A 20,123-nucleotide genomic window follows, 5' to 3' on the forward strand; every position below is an offset into this window, starting at 1 on the left:
TAACCCTTCTGCGCGTCACTTTCAAGAGCACCTCTAACACAGCTCACGACACGACCACAAATTTCTCTCCTCAACATGCCCTCCAAAGGATGGTTCAACCTCGAATCGGCAGGCGGTATCATCCCAGAGACCCAATTTTTTGAGGGGGACTCCGCTTTCAAGTTTCTCGGTCTCACTCGTACACAGAGATTATACGGCTTTGTTGGCTGGTGTGTTTTGTCTATCAACTAACCTCAAGGCTGCCTCAACATTCGCAGTCTCATCATAGGCTTTGCACTAAGTATACTAGGCAGCATCTTGCTTTTCTTGGGTCAGCTCGGTAGTTTTGCAGGTCAGTTTCCTTCTATTGCTCCAAGTTCACCTGTGACCACCTCCTTACAAAGTTCTCTACACTATCGGAATCATGGTGTCGCTCGTCGGCACCGGCTTCGTCATTGGAGTGAGCTTGTCCTCCTTATTGTCGCCCTTGACACTAACGTCCGCATAGTTTGCGTCTCAATTCAAGCTTGTGTGTTTCATGTCCTCCAAATACTACACAACTCAAACACTCCATCATAGATGTTCAAACCCGTACGAATCATCGCCACAGTTGTCTTCCTGGGCTCAGTAGGTCTCGTCTTCGTTGGTGCCTTTGTACTCAAGAACGAGGTCCGTACTCCTTTCCTGTACCTAGACTACGCTGACCCCCATCTTCCAGGTACTGTGCATCAGTAAGTTCCTACCAACCTCGCATGTTGCCGACCCCTAATGTTTTGATGTCATCAGTTTTCGTCATCATCGAATACCTCGCCTACACCTGGTACAACCTATCCTACATCCCGTACGCCCGATCAGCAGTGCTCAAACTCGTCGGTATGAGTTAATGACATGTATGTTGACGAGATCATGATGGATAATGCTTGATGACCCGTTGCTTTGCAATGATATATGATGTTAATCAATACATTTGTAGAATTCGTTCCCTCGGCCAGATAATCAATAATCAATGTGCTACCCGCACTAGAGCCTGGTTCTACACCGCCTTAGTCAAACTGGCTGAATTAAATCCCAAAAACGTACCTCCTCACCCCCTAAAGTTGTTCTTCAGCTCGCGCAACTTGGTCATAACAGCACTGGGTTCCTCTGCACCAGTGGCCTGCCTATAATAGCCAAATAAGCGCACGGCTATCATCATCGAAACACCGCATACTTTATGGCAGATTGATCCAAACGCATAAACACATTCCACTCCTTCTCATCACCGATGGTCGACAGACCAGTAGTCACCTTGTTCTCCTGTGCAAGCTTGATAAGACGATCGATACCTGGGTTGTTGGGTTCGACCGTCTTGGCGAATGCAACGTTACCAGCGGTATATTCGTGACCGTTGTATACGGTCGTGTCGTCTGGGAGCGTTGCCAGTTTGGAAAGGGATGTGTGCATTTGCTCTGCCGTGCCTTCGAAGAAACGACCGCAACCGCCTGGGGCGGTGTCAAGGGTGCGGGGAGTTACGAAACTAGCATAGACGTACCTAAGAACAGGGTGTCCCCTGTGAACACACCGCCGGCCTGAGACTTATTGCTGGTGTCCGTTACGTAGTAGCAGATGGAATCCTTGGTATGGCAAGGAGTTGCCAAGCATCTGTTGCGGTCCCGGTCAACGTTTGACTATGAAACAAGGGGGTTGGACTCACTGAACGTGTATGTTATCACCAACAGTAAACTCGCCACCATCTTCAACGAGGTCAGTTTTAGATGGCACATCAAATCCTCCATACACGGGGATACTAGGATACGTAGAAACCTTGGAGTTGGAACGAGGGTGAATCCACTACCATCAAATTTTTGCACGTTACCCACCAGTGTCTATCAAAGCCGAAACAACGTTAGGGTGATAGTGGACCAGTACAATCGGGAACAAACATGCCTTGTTTCCGCCGCTGTGATCTTGATGGTGATGCGTGGTGATCCCAGCGACGATGCTCACGCCTTCCTTCTCAGCTACAGCCTGTACCTTTTCCACATCTAACACATCCACCACCGCTGCCTTCATGCTAGGCTCATCGATGAGGAGGTACGCATAGTTATCTGCGCTAACGAGAACAGGTACGACTTTCATCCTGAGGGCTGGGATTGTAGATGAGAAATGCCGGATTGGACTACGGAATGCGATGGAACGCAAATGGAGCATATGTCATCCAAGGGTCACTGCAAAAGTGATGGTGATGGTCTGTCGCGGAGATTTAACAAACCTTGTCCAGATATTCTTAGTATGAGGTTTGTAACAAAGGCGTTGATCACGCGTGCGTGCCGGCCACCTCGCATCTCATGTACAGCCTTGGATAAAGGCCTGATGTGATGGAGGTCCACTTCTCACATGTCAAACTGGGGTGTTTTCCCTCCCCCTTGAGCGTCTTTTCTCTCTTCTGGTTTTGCTTATTTTTTGATTGCCCTGGAGTGCTGGTCATTTCCTCTTTGCTATCCGACTCCCACTATTAGGCTCTTGACTCCTGAGCGCTTTGGATGCAGGACGGAACTTGAGCAAGACTTTGTCTATTGTGAGTGTTCACTTGGATGTCTTTTGACTGGGTGTTTATGGTTGGGTTTTAGCAGTGTCTTTGTGGATAACAACTCGCGTGCTAATAACTTCTTGTCGTCGACTCTGTAGTACAGATGGCACCCAGCCATCCTAATAAACAACCACCCATCAGCATCGTCGAGCCTCCTACTTCATCCACCAGCACCGCCGAGTCTTCTGCTTCATCCTCCAGCACCACCGAGTATTCTCCTTCATCCACCGGCACTTCTGCTATACCCACCAGCACCCCCAACACTTCTGAGATACCCGCCAGCACCCCCGGGTATTCCTATCCCCCCACCACCACCACCACTACCCCCTCTGAACCAACCACCCCATCCAGCGCGACGACCGCGGTGTCACTCCAATCGGGAACAACCCAAACTCCTGCTGATCCAACTGCATCGCCAGCAGCGGGAGCGGTAGCATCATCATCAGCAGCAGCAGCAGCAGCATCAGCATCATCATACCCGGGAACAACGACCAGCGTAACAACTGGCTCCACCTCAAATCTTAACGCAGGCGCCATTGCAGGCGGTACTATTGGAGGAGTCGTCGTCCTAGCATTGCTTATCCTCGGCCTCATCCTCTGCCGTCGCGCTCAACGAAGAAAACACATCGCACCCTCTTCAGAATTCGCAGAGACCATCAAACGCGGAGAGCTGCCCGTCCTCCGCCTAGATTGCGGCGTAGAAATCGTACCCTCTGTCGTACAACATCACATCCCTCTGCCACTAAAGCAAGACTCGTATTACACAAGTCCTGCCATGTCGGATATGAAGTTTCCAGATGGGATGGGGGGTTCAGATGAGCAGTCAGTGCGCTACAGTTTAGAAAAGCCGCTGCAGCCTCTTCGGCGGCCAGTCCAACAAGATTCGAATGAATCTATGAAAATGGGCCAAGCCCCAGCACGCAGGGTATCCAGCATTGGCAGCTCGCAAGAGTTCTGGTCTCGCGATACAGGGAAATTCGACATTCGTAAAGACTATAGGTCCATATCCCCCCTTCCCGCAACCGATATCAGCTACGCGCCATTGATGCAAAATACATACCCCATGGAGCCTTCCGGCGCAGTAGAGACCTTACAGAACGCATATGCTGATCTGTGGAACCTCTCCGTTGCCCCAATCGCGCAATCACGGCCAGATTCTGTGTGGAACGGTGCGGGTACACAGCCATTGCCCCCGTTGATACCTGTACGACGTAGTGTGGATGTTAGCCAGAGGAGGTTTTAATTTATTATTAGGTATGGGTATCACCCGTGTATGTTTACTGAACCTTTTTGTTCGAGTCGTTTTTCTGATATCGCTACATGGTAGTCATCCACGGGGATTTATGTACTGATTTACAGTATGTTTGACTCTGGAGATCATGCGCGGCAGGCTTGGGTCTGTTCCTCTCCTGTTTCCAGCATCTTTCACCAAAGTCCGGCATACTACCGCGGGGGTAAGGCTCATGAACAGTTATTCCTCGCATTCGCACACCCCGAATATCTGGCAATACAAACCTGCGCCGGCGGCAGATGTGAAGGCAGATTTCGCACTAGGCAGTACCAGTGAGACAGCAGGATCGATTTTTTTCAGATCTGCAACTAAACATAGCGGATACTTCTTTGTTCCCCGATCATTTAGAAGTTGAGAGCATCATCATCGCCTTCAACAGATATAGCACAGTAAGACACCCGGCCGAAGCAATTTCTAGCACTATCGCTTTCCAACTCAAGCTTGTCTCGTTTGCCTGTCCCTTCATCTCCCATCGTATGGTCATATGTAGTAAAGCAGTGATAGATCCAATGTAATCCTATACCACCTTATGGCCATATGATAGCGACGTTCATAAAGCTAACTTATTTCTATCCCGCTTGATTTGTATTTTTGCCCCCTCATCTCCCATCGTATAGTAAAGCGGTAATGGATTCAATGTGAATCATGTGCCACCTTATGGCCATACCATAACGATGAATAAAGTCGGGCAACTTTCCAATATTCCATCTTCCCTGACTGCCTCGAGATTCGATCGACAGGCTAAAAGAGCTGCTTTGTGATCACGATGTATAAAAAGGGTTGTAGCATGGGACGTCGCGTCGCGTCTATGCAAAGAAAAGCCCCATGGCTGTCAGTTCTACGTTCACATATGGCAGCGCGTCGCACAGTGAAAGCCAATAATGCGCTGCATGACATCAACGCCTAGCGCCCCCGTATCATGACAACGGTGCCTGCAGAGGTGGCATCCCTATCGACGTACTGCACCCTTATGCTGTTATTTATGACCGAACTTGTTGATAGAGTCCTGGATGTTGGAATCAGGGTGTGCAAAATAGGGAATATCCTTGGCAGATCAGGGGAAACGAGTGAACTTGCCAGTGCTTGATCTGTGTTCATAAAGTCTTCACACAATAACTGCCGATCTCGGAAACCACCGTTGTTTAGAATGCGCACTGGCCTGGATGTTGAGGCGTTCAGATGATCAAGGAATGAAGTCTACGAATAAGGGACGTGCGCACCGGATCGTGGAGATATGTTATATCTGAAGCCCCAAAGGTCCCCCCTTGTGAGAGGCTTGCAGGCACTGCGACCCTTGGGCCTTGAGAACGTCACTGACAAAAATACTGACCGCCGTGACGAAGTGAATTTCGTATCGCAGGGTAGTCAACAGATCAAGTTGAAGATGATCTTTCTCCGCCATACGTTCGTGTCCATCAGGAAATTCCAGGCTGTCGTCGTGGCCAGCAGCTGGCCAATATTAAGCGCTGAGCAGCGAGCTGGCCAAGGCTTCAAAGCATCATGATTCATGCATCGCGATTGATATCCGTGGCAACTTGAAGGTTAATGCCAAGGCTAAAACCAGCTTATGTAATTATGTAATTGAAGTTATGATTCATATTAATAATTATGATGCAGTGTCGCTGTAGTAGGAGTTACATTCACTACGCTCGACTATGCTGGACCACTGCTCGATCTCGCACAAAGGTAAGTCCAATTATCTGTTTTAAGCAGCTGAACCTCACTATCAGTTGCAGGAGGTATTGTATTATGGTCACGCTCCTTCACGCCAGAAGCATCTCACTTGGCTTCTTCTCCCTCGTCTCCCGTGAACTCTCTCATACGTGAAGCATTGATCGAAGGCCGGACAGCTGAGGAGAAATACGAGAAGGACGGGTATGCAGTGAAGTGGACATTCTTTAATGATCTAGAGCTCATTTTTGTGGTACGTTGGCCGTCAATTCTGCCGCAGTAACTCGACCGACGTTCAGAAATATAGGTTGCCTATCACCGCATTCTTCAACTTACTTACGTGGACGACCTGCTAGCTGCTCTCAGATCACTGTTTATCAAGCTATTCGAACCATTCCTGACTAGTTTCGTCGCTTCGCTGCATGCGATAAAAAGCGGCAAGCTCGTGTCAGCTGCTGCGCGCGACTCTCACAATACGTGGAACTTTGCAAAAGCATTTGAAGGCTGGGATGGTGTCTTCGACAAGCTCTTGAAGGGATTTGAAGACAAAGCTGCACAGGTGCGCCCTTACCCACGCATATATATCGTAATTGCTCACTCCGAGCCTGCAGGAGCGGAAGTCTCGCTATAGACCAGTGGCCCCAGCTCTGCCTGACCCCAGTCCTCCTTCCGATGACCTCAGTACAGGTGAGCTTTTCATCCACTATTACAAGAATATATCCTTAAGCGACTTCAAGTTCCCTCCGAATCGTCGATTGCAGTGCAGGACGAGCAACAGATAGCTCGGAACGTCCAAGCGCTCAAGAATAGACTGCGCGGTCGGGGTGGCCGGAGGGGAGGACGAGGTGCGGCGAGGGTGGACTCGGGAAGTGGCCGGGACAGCATGCCAGCTTCAGAGTGAGTGCGCAAATAATCTTGTCTCAAACCAATGTTTTACATTATACAGCTCCGAGTCAACGAGTAAGAAGTCGAAAGGCAAGGCGCAGCGGAAATGGGGCGAATCGGCCCCGTCAGAAACAGAAATGGCCTCTTTGGACTTTAGCACCGACAAGCCTGACTCCAGCGCAAATGGTCATTTATCACATGACTTGCAAGCCCTCGTCGACAAAGCTTCTCTTGGAACAAGGACAAGAGATGGCCTATACGAGGTGAAAGATTGGGACTTTGGTGGAAAGGACTCCGAGTCAAATGGTGCTATCACCCGTGCTTTAAAGAATGAGGGTCCAAAGCAGCCATCGGGTTCATTGGGCGCTCTCAGTTCTTTGTTCTCCCGATTGACAGGCTCCAAAGTGTTAACCGAACAAGATTTGAAGCCTGTACTGGAGGGTATGAAACAACATCTTATGAAGAAGAATGTCGCCATGGAAATTGCGGACAAAGTTTGTGAAGGTGTCGGAGAGAGTCTTGTGGGGAAGAAAGTTGGAGGTTTCCAAAGTATGCCGTGTCTTGCATCTTTATGTCTCGTGTTTTTGACGCAGTTTTAGCCACCAGTAATGCCGTTCGGACGGCATTGTCATCTTCGCTCACGCGTATTCTGACGCCCAAGACCTCGACAGACCTGTTGTTGTCAATCAGGACTAAACTTTCTTCCCCCCTGCCTTCCGCTCAACAAAGGATGCCTTATAGCATCACCTTTGTGGGTGTGAATGGCGTAGGGAAGAGCACAAACTTATCAAAAGTCTGTTTCTGGCTCATCCAAAACGGTTTGCGGGTGCTCATTGCAGCATGTGACACTTTCCGGTAAGAGAATTTTAACGCGCAACTTGTGCTTATTTCTGAACATCACGTGAAGGAGCGGCGCAGTTGAACAGCTTCGCGTACATGTGCGCAACCTTTCCATGCTTGGCGTCAATGGCGCAACGAATAGCAAAGGCCGTGTCGAACTGTATGAGAAGGGGTACGGGAAAGATGCTGCGGGCATCGCCAAAGAAGCCATCGCATATGGTAAATAATTTTCCTGTTCCGAGTACATTTTCAGCTCAAGAATTCTGTACCAGCCAAAGATAACGACTTTGACGTCGTCTTGATTGACACAGCCGGGCGCATGCAAGATAACGAGGTACGCAAACTGGCTTTATAATTGTCACGACCCTAATGGGTCATTTTCTGCCAGCCCCTCATGCGCGCACTTGCCAAGGTATGATACGCGGTGGAGGCTTCTTTGAACGCCGTTGATGAATTCCACAGCTTGTCGCTGCGAATAACCCAGACAAGATTATCTTTGTCGGCGAGGCGCTCGTAGGCAATGAGGCCGTTGACCAGCTTACTAAATTTGACCGCGCCCTTCGTGACTTTTCGTCTGCATCCGGCTCGGGCAAGGGGCGTGGCATCGACGGTATGCTAGTGACCAAGTGGGATACGGTAGATGACAAGGTGCGTGATTTGCTTACTGCAGCAATGCCATCTGACACTCGTGCATAGGTTGGTGCAGCGCTCTCGATGACATATGTGACAGGCCAGCCAATTATTTTTGTCGGATGTGGCCAGGTTTGTTTTTTGTCCCAGTAATGCATAGCCAGCATTCTAACTGTTTTCACAGACATATACCGACCTCCGTCAGCTGAGAGTTGCGAACGTGGTACAGGCGATACTGAGCGACTGATATTCCTGATTAGTAATTTTGCTATGTACTTGCTATCTATATTGGATCAATACCAGTGCTGAGAATTAGTGCGGCTGGCAAGCAACGAAACCCCGGACTTTCTTCAAGCATGAGCTCGGGAGACCGCAGGACTATCCACATGCTGCGTTCACGGCGTATCTTGCCTTGATACTATCGGCTCTTGGTACGTGGTGCGTGCTAGTAGAAGACCCACGCCGGAGGACTGCGACGTATTTTAGACGTGGCTTTGGGACAAGACAGTTGGATAAAAGTACTGTCGCAGGAGCCCTTAGATGTCCGCATGGAACCTACACCATGATAGAAGCTATACGCTGTGGATAGAGGTTCCAGTGAAAATTATTAGACAAAACCAGATGCAGTCAAAAGTATAGCTGAAATTCAGAATCAGCGCTCCAATGAAATTAACTGCATGCAGTTTCAGGGGAAGTTACTCTGAAACATTCAGCACCAGTGCATTTTCCAGTGATTTTTATTGGAACTACTATTTACAGTATATAATTACATAGATCAGGTGAGCGGATGTGACTTCCGCGTGAAGGTCTAGTTGATAAGAACATGTACCAGACGACAGCAATACCACATAGAACTACACACCAATATGTATGAAAACCATCCTCTGCTCGAGCGGCACTTTTGTCATCACGGCATGTGTAGCACGGTTCAGTGCCCAGGCCGCCTTTGTGCAGTCTATGATACCGTCCTCTAGGTCTTCGAACATCTTCTCGTAGAAAGCTTCCACAACGTGTTTTGCGAGAGCGTCACTGACCCCCCACAGCGTGCCAACGACGCTCTTGAACCCCGAAAACTGGAGTCCAGCCGCGAGGTGGATGGCTTCGTCAGGCGTCTCCTCATCGCCGACGGCGGTATGACATGCTGACAAGAATGCGAATTCAGCTTGCGGAGAATTGTTCTCCATGATGTCAAGCAGCGTAACGGGTTTGTCTCTCATGGCGAAACATGAGTTATAAGGCTGCTCAAGGTCTTGCTTGCCGTGGCAAGCGAGGTGCACCCAGGTGTTGCACTGCAAAGCATTGAGCGCACCTGCACGTGTGGCTTCGTCTTTCGACATATTAGTGAACTTGATGTTGGGAGGAACGAGTGTATGGACAAGCTCAAGCTCGCTGTCGACAGCCGGGAGCACGTCGCCTTGCCCTGCGCCTGGTTGACTTTGTCCGATCGCCGCGAAGGAGGGAGTCGCACGTGTCTTCGTCGCCTGCCGAGCTCTAATAAGAGCTGAAAGTGTGGGTGTATATGAGCAGATGTAGAGATCCTCCAGGCATGACTCCTTCCCAGAGCGATCTGAGTTGATTCGGAAGGGGTTGGCTGCATGGAGAGGGATGGACGTGAAGGCCGCCGTCGGACACAGCCATATTCGAGACCGATGCTGCAATTTCAGGTCATACTGGAGGACATTAACGATGTGTAGCATGATCTCGTCCCACACTATCCGCAAGAGCACTCGCAACTTCTTCCTCGGCTCCTCTGGGCGCATACGAGCCGTATGCCGGATTGCCGTAGCGAAATCGTCCTTGAGCTTCTCCAGATGGGAGAGAGTGATGCGCTGGAAGCGAACGTGATGGGGCTCTCCTGATGTCGGGACAATGATGGCGCTGCACGAGTATTCGCTGGCAATGAGGATGATGACCGGGCCCTGGCGCGCTGCTGCTTGCAACTCCGTGTACGATGGCGGGAGCAGGAATCGCGAAAAAGCTCGAAGATTACGTATCTCAGCTACCACAGCTTCCCATTGCCTTGCAAGTCTCTTATACTCTGTCGCTGCTCGATCAGCAGCAGCTCGGTCTGTGCTGCCTACGGAACCCTGGGCATCAGAAAGGTGTTTGCTGAGCTCCGAGAATTTGTGAGCTATCTCGGGATTCGAAGACTGGAGGTCGTCGAGTGGACTCCTCAGGCGAGAGGCCAATGACCACTGTTGGCCACGGCCCTGCTCCACCAGTTCGACTGCGTGTCGTAGGTTGTCACGGCGTATGGCGCATGATGCTGCATTCACAGGTAGTCTTGAGATATCAAACTTGAATGCAGCAGCAGCTTCACGCCGTGAAGCCGGCGATGACCGCGTTCTCAAATGAGCATCCAGAAGCTCGAAAAAATTTGAGTAAGCCTCCAGTGCAGATCCATGACCATGTTGCTCCGCTACAACAGTCCAATTATATGCTTGACCGATGCGCTCTGGGAATCCTTGAGTGGGGTGTTGTGATCCCAGTCTAAAGTTCTCCACTGCGAGTGACAAATCAGCTGGATCGTGTTGTACCTCGTAACGAGCCATATGGCCTTGCTCCAGCCGCAGGTGGCTGAAAGTCCTGTGTGGGTGCAGTGAAGGCAATGCCACCAACGATTCATGGCAGACTTGAATGGCCTCCTCGATATCTTCATTCTTCCCAGTTTGCCTGAAACGAGAGCAGAGTGCTAAGCTCAAATTGAAAAGAGGCATATGGCGCTCTGGATGATCAAGCCGCGTTATCCGAATGGATTCGCGACACAGATTGATGGCCTCGTGAAGATCCTCAATGACGTGTAATTGGTCATATCTGTATTGGAGCGAATCGGAAAGGTTGTTAAGCGTGATGTCACGACATGGATGCCCAGGTGGGCGCAACGTCAGTGCCTCGCGATAGAGGCTGACAGCTCGGTTGATATCATCAACGTCACCACGTTCTTTGGAACGGGTGCGGAGGGCGGACCCTAGGTTGTCCAATGAGTGATAACGTCGTTGGTGCCCAACAGGACGCAGGCGCAGTCCTTCTTCGCACCAAGAGATGGCCTCATCAAGGTCATGTGATTTGCCTTCGTGATCGAAGCGGAGATGCAGTGAGAAGGCCAAGTTGTTCAGGTAGATACCATGTTCAGAATGTCCCTCGGGGCTCAGAGAGACGGCTTCACGACCACGCTGTATGCTCTCGTCTATATCATCACTACTGCCACATTGTTGAAAGTGTGTGCTGAGAGCCAATGAAAGCATGTAGAGTGCTTGTGGATGGAATTGGTGACCCAAAGGACAGAGTTCGAGCACGACTCGTCGAAGGTGGATGCCTTCATCAGATGCATCAATCGGAAGATTGTTGGATCTGTTGATCACAAAAAGGACCGCACTGTCTACAATGCCACGAAGGTAGGTGCCCTTTGGACAGAGGGGCAGTAGCTTATAGCATAGTTGCAGGGATTCACGAATATAGACAGCGGTGGGCTCCTTGCTGTAACGCCAGTTCAATGCGAAAATGAGATTATGGACAGATAATGTGTGATCTCCGTGGCCCTGTGGACGCAATGCAAGGGCTTTGTGGAAGAGGGAAGTGGTGGTATCAATGTCTTGAAGATCGTTTAGAATATAGCCTAGAAGGCGGGCCCACGCGAGGTTGGTGAGAGCCGCTGCATGGTCAGGATGGTCAACCGGACGGCGGTCAAGAACCAACTGAAAATGCTGTAAAGCATCATTCAGGTGAGAGACCGTCCTGCTGGACATGTATTCAGCAAATCGTGCGTGGCCCGCATCTGTCTCTTGAGCAATCTCGCAGTCTACGAGGGACTACGGTTGGTGTTCCGTCAGCAGGAGCTACTAGCAGAGGTCAGTATCACTCACATCAAATAGTGTGCCGTCCTGATTATCGTTAGTGTGTACAACAGTGACCTTCAGTGTGAGCGAAGGATTGACACCACGAACGGGTGGGAAGGACAGTTCTACGGAATGTGAATAGATACACATGAATGAGCAGCAAATTACTCACCGAATGGCTCATCTCCGTGACCGAGCAGCTCATCCCACGATGTTTGAAGTTTTCCAATGACTTCACCATTGCCAAGCATTCGGTCGACCTCGTAGGACGCTCTGATCTCCGCTGACAATGCAGGTGACTCATGGGATGATCTGTAAACCGAGGATGAGTTCTCGAATCGCGTCCGAAAGTTTCGAGGGAGTTTACAGGGTCACAGTATCTCCCCACGCTACAGAATCGTCGGATGATAAGACTCTGACGGCTGATTTCCAGCGTCTCCTTGAGTCGACATTGATGGACACGTAAATGCCTGCGGGTATGCGCTGGAAAGGCATTTTAAGATTTTTTCCACTGATGACTGGAGATAGAGCGTGAGGATCACAAAGAGATATGAAGTGATATGGAGCGATCCACCTTCAAGTGTGATTGATTGGCGTTTTAAGTTACTGGGCATGATGGTATAATGAAGCGAAATGATAAGAATCGAGGGTGGGCTTAGTGCCGGGCGGAATGAGTGGTACGAGAAGACAGGGGTGGGGATATGGGTACTGTTTGTCTGAGAGGGAGAGAAGAGGTTGAGGGATTAGTTGATGGCTGTACGTGTATTTGCATCATGTTGTTGAGGGCTGTTCAGCACGATAGACGCTGGTATGATTAGATTAAGTGCTGAGACCAAAGATGCATGCCGAGTGAAGAACCTGTGTGTAGGACACCAACATCATGCAAGATTCTGAGCGCCCTGTGGTGTTTGCTACTCCTGTACCTACGTCTCATTTAGCACACCATGGCAACATGTAGAATCGAGATTATTCGTAAGTTAATGCAAACCGGTGAAAACAGAAAAGGCTGAATGATTATATGAGTACGACCGAGCTGACAGTGCCATGGAAGGATGATTGAGTGTACTTTTGACCATGTGACGTCCGCAACCAGGCTTGCGCACTTGGAGTCTGCAGCCAGTTCATGTCCGCCCTGGGTCTGCAGCCAGTCATGCCCGCTGAGGGTCCGCGGCAAGTTTTGCCAGCGCTGTGTCTGCAACCAGGTTTGCCCGCCGTGGGTGTCCAGCCAGTCTTGCCCGCGCTGAGTCTGCAGCCATTTTTGTCCACCGTGGGTGTCCAACCAGTCATGCCCTCTGTAGGTCTGCAGCCAGTCTTGCCCGGGCTGAATCTGCAGTCAGTTTTGCCCGGGCTGGGTTTGCAGCCAGTCTTGCCCACGCCGGGTCTGCAGCCAGTCATGCCCGCCGTGGGCCTCTAGCCAATCCTTCCCCTCCTGGGTCTGTAGCCAGTCCTTCCCTCCCTGGGCGAGCAACCAGTCCTTCCCCCCCTGGGTGAGCAACCAGTCTTTCCCTCCTTGAGTCTGCAGCCAAGCTCGCCCGTCCAGAATTTCTAGCCAGAATTGTAGCTCTGAATTGCGATTTCCCCGATGCCATAGCAGATGTATAAGCCCCTGCATTAACTCCGGCGGCCGGACGATGAATGATAATGATTGTGTCAAACTCTGTGGGTCGTGGGGTTCCATAGCTTGACTCTGCTTCTTCAATTCCGAGAGCGCATTCAGCGGGGCCGAGCAATCGAGGTGAAGCGGTATATTGTACTTGAGGGAGGCTGCAGTTTGGACGGTGGGAGACATAGTCACGAATGGATGAGTGGTAAATATTCACGGGGAGACTGTTGTCGGTAGGAATATCTATGATAGACCACAGCTGTACCAGTATTCTCTCAAGGTCCCTGCCCTGACTGGGACCAAGAAGTTTCGAGATTTGTGAAATCCGCTGAGGATCTGCGAGGGCTGCAACAACGGACAAGTGTAGGTGGGATCAGCACATGTGGACAGGATACGATCGCATAGCTTGTACACCTCCGTCCCTGGTAGCAGTTCGCTCGTTAAGTCGAGCATGAGTTGAAGTCGATCGCGTGGATCATTGTCTCGATCATCAATGTTTCACCATCGTAGACGCCACGATGAAACGTCTGCTTGCTCGGCTTGGGCCCAGCCGCGTGAGTTGATCCATCGATAGCTGTGGAAATCAGGATGGCAACTTTCCGGGTCTCTAAAGGAATGCTTCAAGAAAATATACATGTCATTGTCACCGTCTAATGAGATGGTGGCAGCAACACCCTCCCCAGAAGTCTTCGCTGGGATCTCGAACACCGGCGGACGCATCTCTTCTGTCTGGACGTCAGTACAGAGAATATTGCGCCGGACGTGGGAATGCATGTTGGCAGACCATAGTACATGGGGGCAGTTGAATCAGCAGTTTTACACGTCAGGACACCCTGTAACTGATTCAAAGCGGACGTGTGGTAACCATACTTGCAGAAGGACGTGATGAGGGCAGGGAGTTTCACTAGATAAATACCTGGAACGAAGCAGTGAGGACCCATAGGCATACGAGCCAACCGTATTTTGTAAAGGTGTGAGCACCCTTCAGAAGTGCCGCATCTGAAACTCATGAGGACTGCAATTGCATTGTGCAAGAGCAACATCCGTGGCAATTGCTAATTGCTTCCGGGTTTCCCTGACATTACATGTCAAAGTCACATGATGGCATTGCCAAGCGCCAAGCGTACGTAAAGTGCTCCGATCGAAGCAACGTTGAACTCCAGTGCCAGTGGTTTCAACTTCAAACAAGGCCGTATGATATAAATCAAAACGACTTGGTGGTACCTGACTGGTGCTGTTCTATGATTATGATAGCCGATGGTGACCTATGTAAACGGGCTTGGTGGTATGTAACGTCTGTGGGAAATTTTGTGTAACTGACGCCTGTGGTATGTTACCACTCTTCCCCACAAGATGTTATGTAAAGAGGTGAGCACTTTCCGCCTAAACGGTTGAACATAATACTACATCAGGTGGAAACATGGAAAATGGTACCGCGATCGCATGGGGAAGATTTGCATTGTAATTATGTGCTCAAACGAACGTTTAGATTGTTACCACATGATCATGTTTCTGGTCATTCTGATCGTATGCCTGTGCTACTTCCGTATGATGGTCATTCGGAACTTCCGCGGTTCCCAATTCGGACAAGCCGCACTACTAAAAGCAACTTAACGTTGACTGCTAGAAGCCTCTCATTTTCTTCCTCTTAGCGGTACCCTGCCCAACCCTCGCTCTTTTTTCTCCCAAGCTTCGCTGGCATCTGCTGGCCCCCACGCTCACTGTACCTCACCTTCGTTTTATTTCGTATCATGCCACACGCTGCGTCTCTAGCAGCTGCCCTCCTTACTTTTGTCTTACCTCTTGTTTATGCCGCCACTTCCGACCAATGGCGAGGTCGTTCAATTTATCAGTGCGTTTATAAACCCATTTCCCCAACTGTCCCATTAACTTTAAATCATCGTAGAGTCATCATCGACAGATATGCTTTGCCCGAAGGTGCTGACCCAAATCAATGCCCCCCGGGGGACCGTACGTATTGCGGTGGGACCTGGAATTCGTGAGCAACGCACGCTCGTTTTTGTTTCACTCCTGACCTCCCACAGTCTTCGCCAGAATCTGGACTACATACAAGACGCAGGTTTCACTGCAGGTACACAATTCCATTCATCATTATCAACATGTCTGACTCGATATTAGTCTGGATTAGTCCTGTTTCCCAAAATTATGAAGGCCCAACTACCCCATACGGAGACCCCTACCATGGATACTGGATTGCGGATGCTACTAAACTCAACTCTCATTTTGGAACGTCTGACGATCTCAAGGCTCTGTCAACTGAACTGCATCGTCGCGGAATGTGAGTGTACTTACAGGCCAGTATTCACGTCGTTGAATCTTTCAAGGTACTTGATGGTTGATGTCGTTATCAACGATGTAATGGCCACGTCAATAACCCCGGATTTATCCACGTACATGTTCAAAGAACAGGTAAATTTACTTTTTCCGTATGCTACCCACAATTAATTGCTGAGTTGTTCATACGTAGTCGCAATACCATCCATACTGTGTCATAGATTGGAGCAACACCACCAGCGAGGAACAATGTTGGTTAGGTGACACCGTCGTTCCTCTTCCTGACCTCAACACAGAAGACCCAACTGTTGTTGCCGGCTTCGGTGACTGGATTCAGGATTTGGTTCAGGAGTACAAAATTGATGGACTCCGAATTGATGGTAAGTGTGTTTAAGCAGTCTTATTGTCACAAAATAATGAAGCCTTTGCCAGCTGCGAAGTAAGGCATCCCTCATCCCCCCCACTCACGCTAACTGAGGTGTAGACATATTAACATGGGGTTCTTACCCGTGTTCTGTGGCAAAGCCGGTGTATTTTGCATAGGAGAAGTCTTCGGCTCAGATATCGAGTAAGGTCCCAGCAATCGATCCTGCTCTACTTGACTCATGTTTGTATCGCAGCGGCGCAGCTATATACCAAGGACCTGATGCCCTCGACTCAATTCTGAACTACCCCATGTACACCGCACTCCTTGAGGCGTTCACCATTCCTGGGCCACAGAATACGAGTGCCGTCACAAATATGATTGCGCAGGAGGCAGCAAAGTTCAAGGTATGTGGACCACACTTGTATATGGATGTACTCCAATGGTTGTAGGACCCCACACTTCTCGGGAACTTTATCGAAAATCAGGATATCTCTCGCTGGGCGAATCTCTCTACCGATCCACAAACTTTATAGTAAGCACTTTCCCGTACTGCGTTCTGCAAATCCTGATCCTGACACGACACAGCAACGCCATGGTATTCAACTTCATGACTGATGGGTAAAAACGCATCGCCGCTTTCACTGACAAATCGCTGACGTTTTACAAGCATACCCATTGTGTATTATGGCCAAGAGCAGGGCTTTAGCGGGAGTAGCGATCCTGTAAGTTGATCCTGCCGATATATTTCAATGCGTCTTAACACCGCCGCAGTATAATCGCGAGGCGATGTGGCCTTCGAAATATGCCAACACTACAACATACCAACTTATATCCACATTGAACAAGGTATGCCATGGTTTGAATTCGAGGGCTTTATGTTGATCATCGCGCCTCACAGTTCCGTAACTTCTTGGTTAATACCACGCAATGGGCAACCACGCCGACACAGGTGCTCACAACATCACCATACGGCATCGCAACCTTGAAGGGGGATGCTGTTTCCATCATGACCAATATTGGATCACCCGTACGTGCTTCATCCGCATCTTCGATTTTTTCTGATCTTTCCGTACCCTATTATTAGCCCCAAAACATAAGCATTCCCGTGTATACCCCGTACCTTGCGAGCACGTCACTCACCAAGTCAGCCGCTTCTCTAACTTACCTCAGACATGAGAACTCATCCTATTATAGCGTACTGACCTGTCAACAGTGGCCAGTAGGCAGCAACGGTACCATCGACGCGCAGTATAGCCTAGGAGGCGTTCCTCTTGTTCTCTACCCAACTGTTCTTCTGCAGAATTCTGGTTTGTGCGGAAACGCGGGCTCGATTGCGACAGGTGCGACCAAGTACGCATCGGGGGCACTGCACACCCATCGTCCTGTTATATCTCTTTTGACTTTGTTGTCGTCTTCTTTGTTGGGTTTTCTGTCGTGTTTTTTGTAATGGTTTAGTAGGGACGCTAATGGATAAATTCTCGTCGACTGAAATTTCTCGACTACTCTCGGGAGCTGTCGGGCTTTGTGGGGCATTAGAACCAGTTCACCCTGACAATTAGGTGAGTTTAGTTGACTGGCGTGCGGTTTGCAATGCATTATATTCATTGGAACTAGTCGGCCATGGTCATATCGTAGAATCGAAATGCGCAGGTATCTAGGAGTGGAGTGCACTGAGCATGTGGCCTATGGTAGGACGGTAAGTGCTAATTCGCCTCGCCCAGTGGACCATGTACGATTCAGCACACGAGTTATAATTCGATCTCGATGTTGATTTGCATGATACTGAATCGAACATCTGGTTTGAGACTTTTCCGAACGCCCACGCAGAGGATTGAGGAAGTTTTTAATCGAGGAGGCTTCGAGTCTCAGTGAACATTTGAACCTGGACTGTCACTTCAACTTGACAATTGTTTGCCTCCGTGATGTAAATCTTGTGGTTGTTATAAACGGAAGCTATTGCCAAACAAATACTGGACACTAGATAACCATTTTCGGCAATGTGGTTGAATTTCAACTACTAGGAGCAAACCACAAAAGGACTCGTTGACGCGAAACTCATCAAGCGAGGCTGCGCCTACTGTATACATAAATCATTACTCCCGAAGGAGTATGCTACTATCTGTGAGTGTCATCGTGTCTGCAACCATATGAATGAGATATCTGGCACTGTTCCAAACTGAACTCCAGATATCTCAGTCTCTTTCATCCTGAACATGTTCGATCGTCACGAAACTGACGGTTGCAATTAAAATTTCAGGTTGTTTGTCTCACACATCACTCCTTGGACCTCTCATCAACATCAAGTCTGTCAAGTCACCAACATGTTTACGCTCAAGACCAAGCTCGTTTTGCGGCGCAAGAATGTGGGCTCCGGGTCACCTGCGGATGTAAAGCCTGTGATCGAGTCCAATTCGCCCTCTGACGATGCAACATCCCCTTCGAAGGCTCGCAAGCTTCGCTTCTTCTCCAATCTTACACACCTCAAAAAGATGTCTCTGGCTAGCATCTTCAAGAAAGACTCCGTCAGTTCTCTCCCATTGTCATGTGTTGCGGTCGACTCACTTGTTTACAGTCAGTCCAAATACCTCTGACAATGTCAACTTCTGCCACTCCAGACTCATCCAGACACACCCTGGCTGTCTCTGAAGATGGCTTCCTCCATCCTGTTATGCTCTCACCAGCTAAACATTGGGAGAGTGGTCCAGACTATGGGCTTTTATCCTCCGCCGCGCACAAACCTTCGAATCAGGAGGATATCAACCCCGATCCTCCTGGTAGCCGCATAGCCAGTCGCGTTACCAGTCTGCGAATGAGAACTGCTGAAGTTTGGGCCAGTATCCCAGCTACAGTGGAAGGACTACCAGATTCATGCGTATCCAGCGAAGCATCTACTCCAGTGAAATCCCAGATTGATTCCTTGGGGCACGACGAGACTACCACCGTCGAATCTGCAACAATAGACAGCCCGTCGTTTTCGTCGCCTGCTACTTCTGTCACAGCCGTGTCAGATTGGGGCCCGCGAGACTCGCTGGCAAATCTCAGCATGATAGGCCACAAACAGGAGCAAATACGCGTGATGCCAAAGGTTTGTTTGCATATTTCATGTTCTGTACCGGGGCTCATGACATTGTGAAGATATTACCTGCGTTGGATGTTATCTCCCTCGCCCGGCCGCCAGAGTTTCCACGTGCTAAACCTCCGTCTAAATGTCGGACGCCCGATGAGGACAAGTCCAACTATACCCCCGATTCCCCTGCATCTGGATGGGAGTTATCCCCTGCGATTTCAAGCAGCTCATCAGAACAACGTGCCAGTCCGCGAGCAGCTGGGCTCCTGGACTCACCCTCTCCGCGTCCTCGTACTGTACTGAGCACTGCCAACGCTGCTAAGCAATCTTTTCACTGGTTACCTGTCGTGCAGCTTTTCGCGAATTCGGACGAAGACACCACAACGTCCAGCATCTGTGGTTCTCTTACTCTGTTCCAGAGACCGCTCGCGACGGAGATGTCTCTCCGCCCATGGTCATGCGCCAAGATCGCGCGTGCTGAAACTAAGCGAGCGTCTCGTAAACGGGCTTCTTTACTCGCATATCTCGCTTCATAGAGGCTAGCCCTCGAGATGATGGCTCTGTCTCTTTCAAGAGGTGCGCCTCTGCAGTGTAATCTCGAACTCACGCTGATACATTCCTACAGGCAGAAACACTTGTTCAGGACTACACGGATTTCTCCTCTATCGCTATTCCCTGTCTTTTTCATCGGGATTATCATTTCATTGGATCACTCTATCGCTATTTCCTGTCTTTTTCATTCTCATTATCATTACATTGGATCGTCTTTGATCGATGTGCTCTGGAGCACATTATCGCACTAGTTTACTATACCTCGCCTACATCATGTACATCTTCTGCTCCAGAACTCACGCTGATGATTCCTACAGGTAGAAACACTTACTCAGGACTACATACGAATTTCCCCTCTATCGCTATTTCCTGTCTTTTTCATTCTCATCATCATTTCATTGGATCATCTTTGATCGATGTGATCTGGAGCACATTATCGCACTAGTCTACTATACCTCACATACATGGTGTACATTTCAATCTATCGCATACTCATCGTCGCTCGCTTTTTCGTTGCATACCCTTGTACACCATCCTC

At 49.6% G+C, this 20,123-nt stretch overlaps 9 protein-coding genes across 9 annotated transcripts; 5 read left to right on the forward strand and 4 right to left on the reverse strand.

Moving 5' to 3' along the window:
- Positions 1-75: 75 nt before the first annotated feature.
- DEU56DRAFT_909047 (SFT2-domain-containing protein) lies at positions 76-975 on the forward strand (the record flags this gene model as incomplete). Its single annotated transcript, XM_041357063.1, has 8 exons — positions 76-209; positions 258-331; positions 384-439; positions 488-508; positions 559-648; positions 698-710; positions 766-852; positions 953-975. The coding sequence occupies 8 exons, from the start codon at positions 76-78 to the stop codon at positions 973-975; spliced, it is 498 nt and encodes a 165-aa protein (XP_041212533.1).
- Positions 976-1,063: 88 nt separating this feature from the next.
- DEU56DRAFT_729255 (beta-lactamase-like protein) lies at positions 1,064-2,169 on the reverse strand (the record flags this gene model as incomplete). The annotated part of the gene is made up of 5 exons (XM_041348088.1): positions 1,064-1,135; positions 1,183-1,460; positions 1,511-1,620; positions 1,673-1,782; positions 1,888-2,169. The coding sequence occupies 5 exons, from the start codon at positions 2,167-2,169 to the stop codon at positions 1,064-1,066; spliced, it is 852 nt and encodes a 283-aa protein (XP_041212534.1).
- Positions 2,170-2,651: 482 nt separating this feature from the next.
- On the forward strand, positions 2,652-4,354 carry DEU56DRAFT_752982 (uncharacterized protein; the record flags this gene model as incomplete). Its single annotated transcript, XM_041349673.1, has 4 exons — positions 2,652-3,752; positions 3,803-3,819; positions 3,939-4,111; positions 4,140-4,354. The coding sequence occupies 4 exons, from the start codon at positions 2,652-2,654 to the stop codon at positions 4,352-4,354; spliced, it is 1,506 nt and encodes a 501-aa protein (XP_041212535.1).
- Positions 4,355-5,468: 1,114 nt separating this feature from the next.
- DEU56DRAFT_781800 (SRP54-type protein) lies at positions 5,469-8,193 on the forward strand. Its single transcript, XM_041352065.1, has 13 exons — positions 5,469-5,525; positions 5,576-5,763; positions 5,818-6,069; positions 6,122-6,197; positions 6,248-6,407; positions 6,457-6,944; positions 6,995-7,250; positions 7,303-7,454; positions 7,508-7,569; positions 7,624-7,647; positions 7,698-7,883; positions 7,932-7,997; positions 8,050-8,193. The coding sequence occupies exons 1-13, from the start codon at positions 5,495-5,497 to the stop codon at positions 8,110-8,112; spliced, it is 2,004 nt and encodes a 667-aa protein (XP_041212536.1). The 5' UTR covers positions 5,469-5,494; the 3' UTR covers positions 8,113-8,193.
- A 392-nt stretch (positions 8,194-8,585) lies between these two features.
- On the reverse strand, positions 8,586-12,495 carry DEU56DRAFT_978021 (CHAT domain-containing protein). Its single transcript, XM_041359671.1, has 5 exons — positions 12,276-12,495; positions 12,069-12,219; positions 11,874-12,013; positions 11,729-11,826; positions 8,586-11,674 (listed from the first exon to the last, which is right to left on the reverse strand). The coding sequence occupies exons 1-5, from the start codon at positions 12,313-12,315 to the stop codon at positions 8,720-8,722; spliced, it is 3,384 nt and encodes a 1,127-aa protein (XP_041212537.1). The 5' UTR covers positions 12,316-12,495; the 3' UTR covers positions 8,586-8,719.
- Positions 12,496-12,952: 457 nt separating this feature from the next.
- On the reverse strand, positions 12,953-13,646 carry DEU56DRAFT_61609 (uncharacterized protein). Its single transcript, XM_041347019.1, has one exon. The coding sequence runs from the start codon at positions 13,488-13,490 to the stop codon at positions 13,035-13,037; it is 456 nt and encodes a 151-aa protein (XP_041212538.1). The 5' UTR covers positions 13,491-13,646; the 3' UTR covers positions 12,953-13,034.
- Positions 13,647-13,802: 156 nt separating this feature from the next.
- DEU56DRAFT_978023 (uncharacterized protein) lies at positions 13,803-14,328 on the reverse strand (the record flags this gene model as incomplete). Its single annotated transcript, XM_041359672.1, has 2 exons — positions 14,089-14,328; positions 13,803-14,029 (listed from the first exon to the last, which is right to left on the reverse strand). The coding sequence occupies exons 1-2, from the start codon at positions 14,312-14,314 to the stop codon at positions 13,803-13,805; spliced, it is 453 nt and encodes a 150-aa protein (XP_041212539.1). The 5' UTR covers positions 14,315-14,328.
- Positions 14,329-14,917: 589 nt separating this feature from the next.
- Positions 14,918-17,480, forward strand: DEU56DRAFT_61619 (glycoside hydrolase family 13 protein). Its single transcript, XM_041347020.1, has 16 exons — positions 14,918-15,156; positions 15,211-15,303; positions 15,350-15,396; positions 15,444-15,603; positions 15,650-15,734; positions 15,793-15,979; positions 16,032-16,038; positions 16,084-16,167; positions 16,220-16,370; positions 16,416-16,498; positions 16,552-16,584; positions 16,634-16,688; positions 16,738-16,812; positions 16,865-16,993; positions 17,051-17,109; positions 17,161-17,480. Exons 1-16 carry the CDS (start codon positions 15,056-15,058, stop codon positions 17,411-17,413), a joined length of 1,602 nt encoding a protein of 533 aa, XP_041212540.1. The 5' UTR covers positions 14,918-15,055; the 3' UTR covers positions 17,414-17,480.
- Positions 17,481-17,968: 488 nt separating this feature from the next.
- On the forward strand, positions 17,969-19,962 carry DEU56DRAFT_781822 (uncharacterized protein). Its single transcript, XM_041352066.1, has 5 exons — positions 17,969-18,087; positions 18,224-18,488; positions 18,539-19,051; positions 19,102-19,609; positions 19,659-19,962. The coding sequence occupies exons 2-4, from the start codon at positions 18,288-18,290 to the stop codon at positions 19,567-19,569; spliced, it is 1,182 nt and encodes a 393-aa protein (XP_041212541.1). The 5' UTR covers positions 17,969-18,087; positions 18,224-18,287; the 3' UTR covers positions 19,570-19,609; positions 19,659-19,962.
- The last annotated feature ends 161 nt before the right edge of the window (positions 19,963-20,123 follow it).

Source organism: Suillus clintonianus, assembly GCF_016758775.1.
Source record: "Suillus clintonianus strain FC179 chromosome Unknown DEU56scaffold_11, whole genome shotgun sequence".
NCBI classification, from domain to species: Eukaryota; Fungi; Basidiomycota; class Agaricomycetes; order Boletales; family Suillaceae; genus Suillus; species Suillus clintonianus.

Bases quoted from the DNA above. Each gene is read 5' to 3' on its own strand.
- DEU56DRAFT_61609 (XM_041347019.1), bottom strand. From the start codon at position 13,490: ATGTCTCCCACCGTCCAAACTGCAGCCTCCCTCAAGTACAATATACCG.
- DEU56DRAFT_781822 (XM_041352066.1), top strand. From the start codon at position 18,288: ATGTTTACGCTCAAGACCAAGCTCGTTTTGCGGCGCAAGAATGTGGGC. The intron at 18,489-18,538 runs GTCAGTTCTCTC...ACTTGTTTACAG, and splicing joins GCATCTTCAAGAAAGACTCC to TCAGTCCAAATACCTCTGAC. The intron at 19,052-19,101 runs GTTTGTTTGCAT...GACATTGTGAAG, and splicing joins AAATACGCGTGATGCCAAAG to ATATTACCTGCGTTGGATGT.
- DEU56DRAFT_978021 (XM_041359671.1), bottom strand. From the start codon at position 12,315: ATGCCCAGTAACTTAAAACGCCAATCAATCACACTTGAAG. The intron at 12,014-12,068 runs GTAAACTCCCTC...CTCGGTTTACAG, and splicing joins TGGGGAGATACTGTGACCCT to ATCATCCCATGAGTCACCTG. The intron at 11,675-11,728 runs GTGAGTGATACT...CACCAACCGTAG, and splicing joins AGGACGGCACACTATTTGAT to TCCCTCGTAGACTGCGAGAT.
- DEU56DRAFT_61619 (XM_041347020.1), top strand. From the start codon at position 15,056: ATGCCACACGCTGCGTCTCTAGCAGCTGCCCTCCTTACTTTTGTCTTA. The intron at 16,499-16,551 runs GTAAGCACTTTC...GACACGACACAG, and splicing joins ACCGATCCACAAACTTTATA to CAACGCCATGGTATTCAACT. The intron at 16,994-17,050 runs GTACGTGCTTCA...CCCTATTATTAG, and splicing joins TGACCAATATTGGATCACCC to CCCCAAAACATAAGCATTCC.
- DEU56DRAFT_781800 (XM_041352065.1), top strand. From the start codon at position 5,495: ATGCTGGACCACTGCTCGATCTCGCACAAAG. The intron at 6,945-6,994 runs GTATGCCGTGTC...ACGCAGTTTTAG, and splicing joins GAAAGTTGGAGGTTTCCAAA to CCACCAGTAATGCCGTTCGG. The intron at 7,648-7,697 runs GTATGATACGCG...TGAATTCCACAG, and splicing joins TCATGCGCGCACTTGCCAAG to CTTGTCGCTGCGAATAACCC.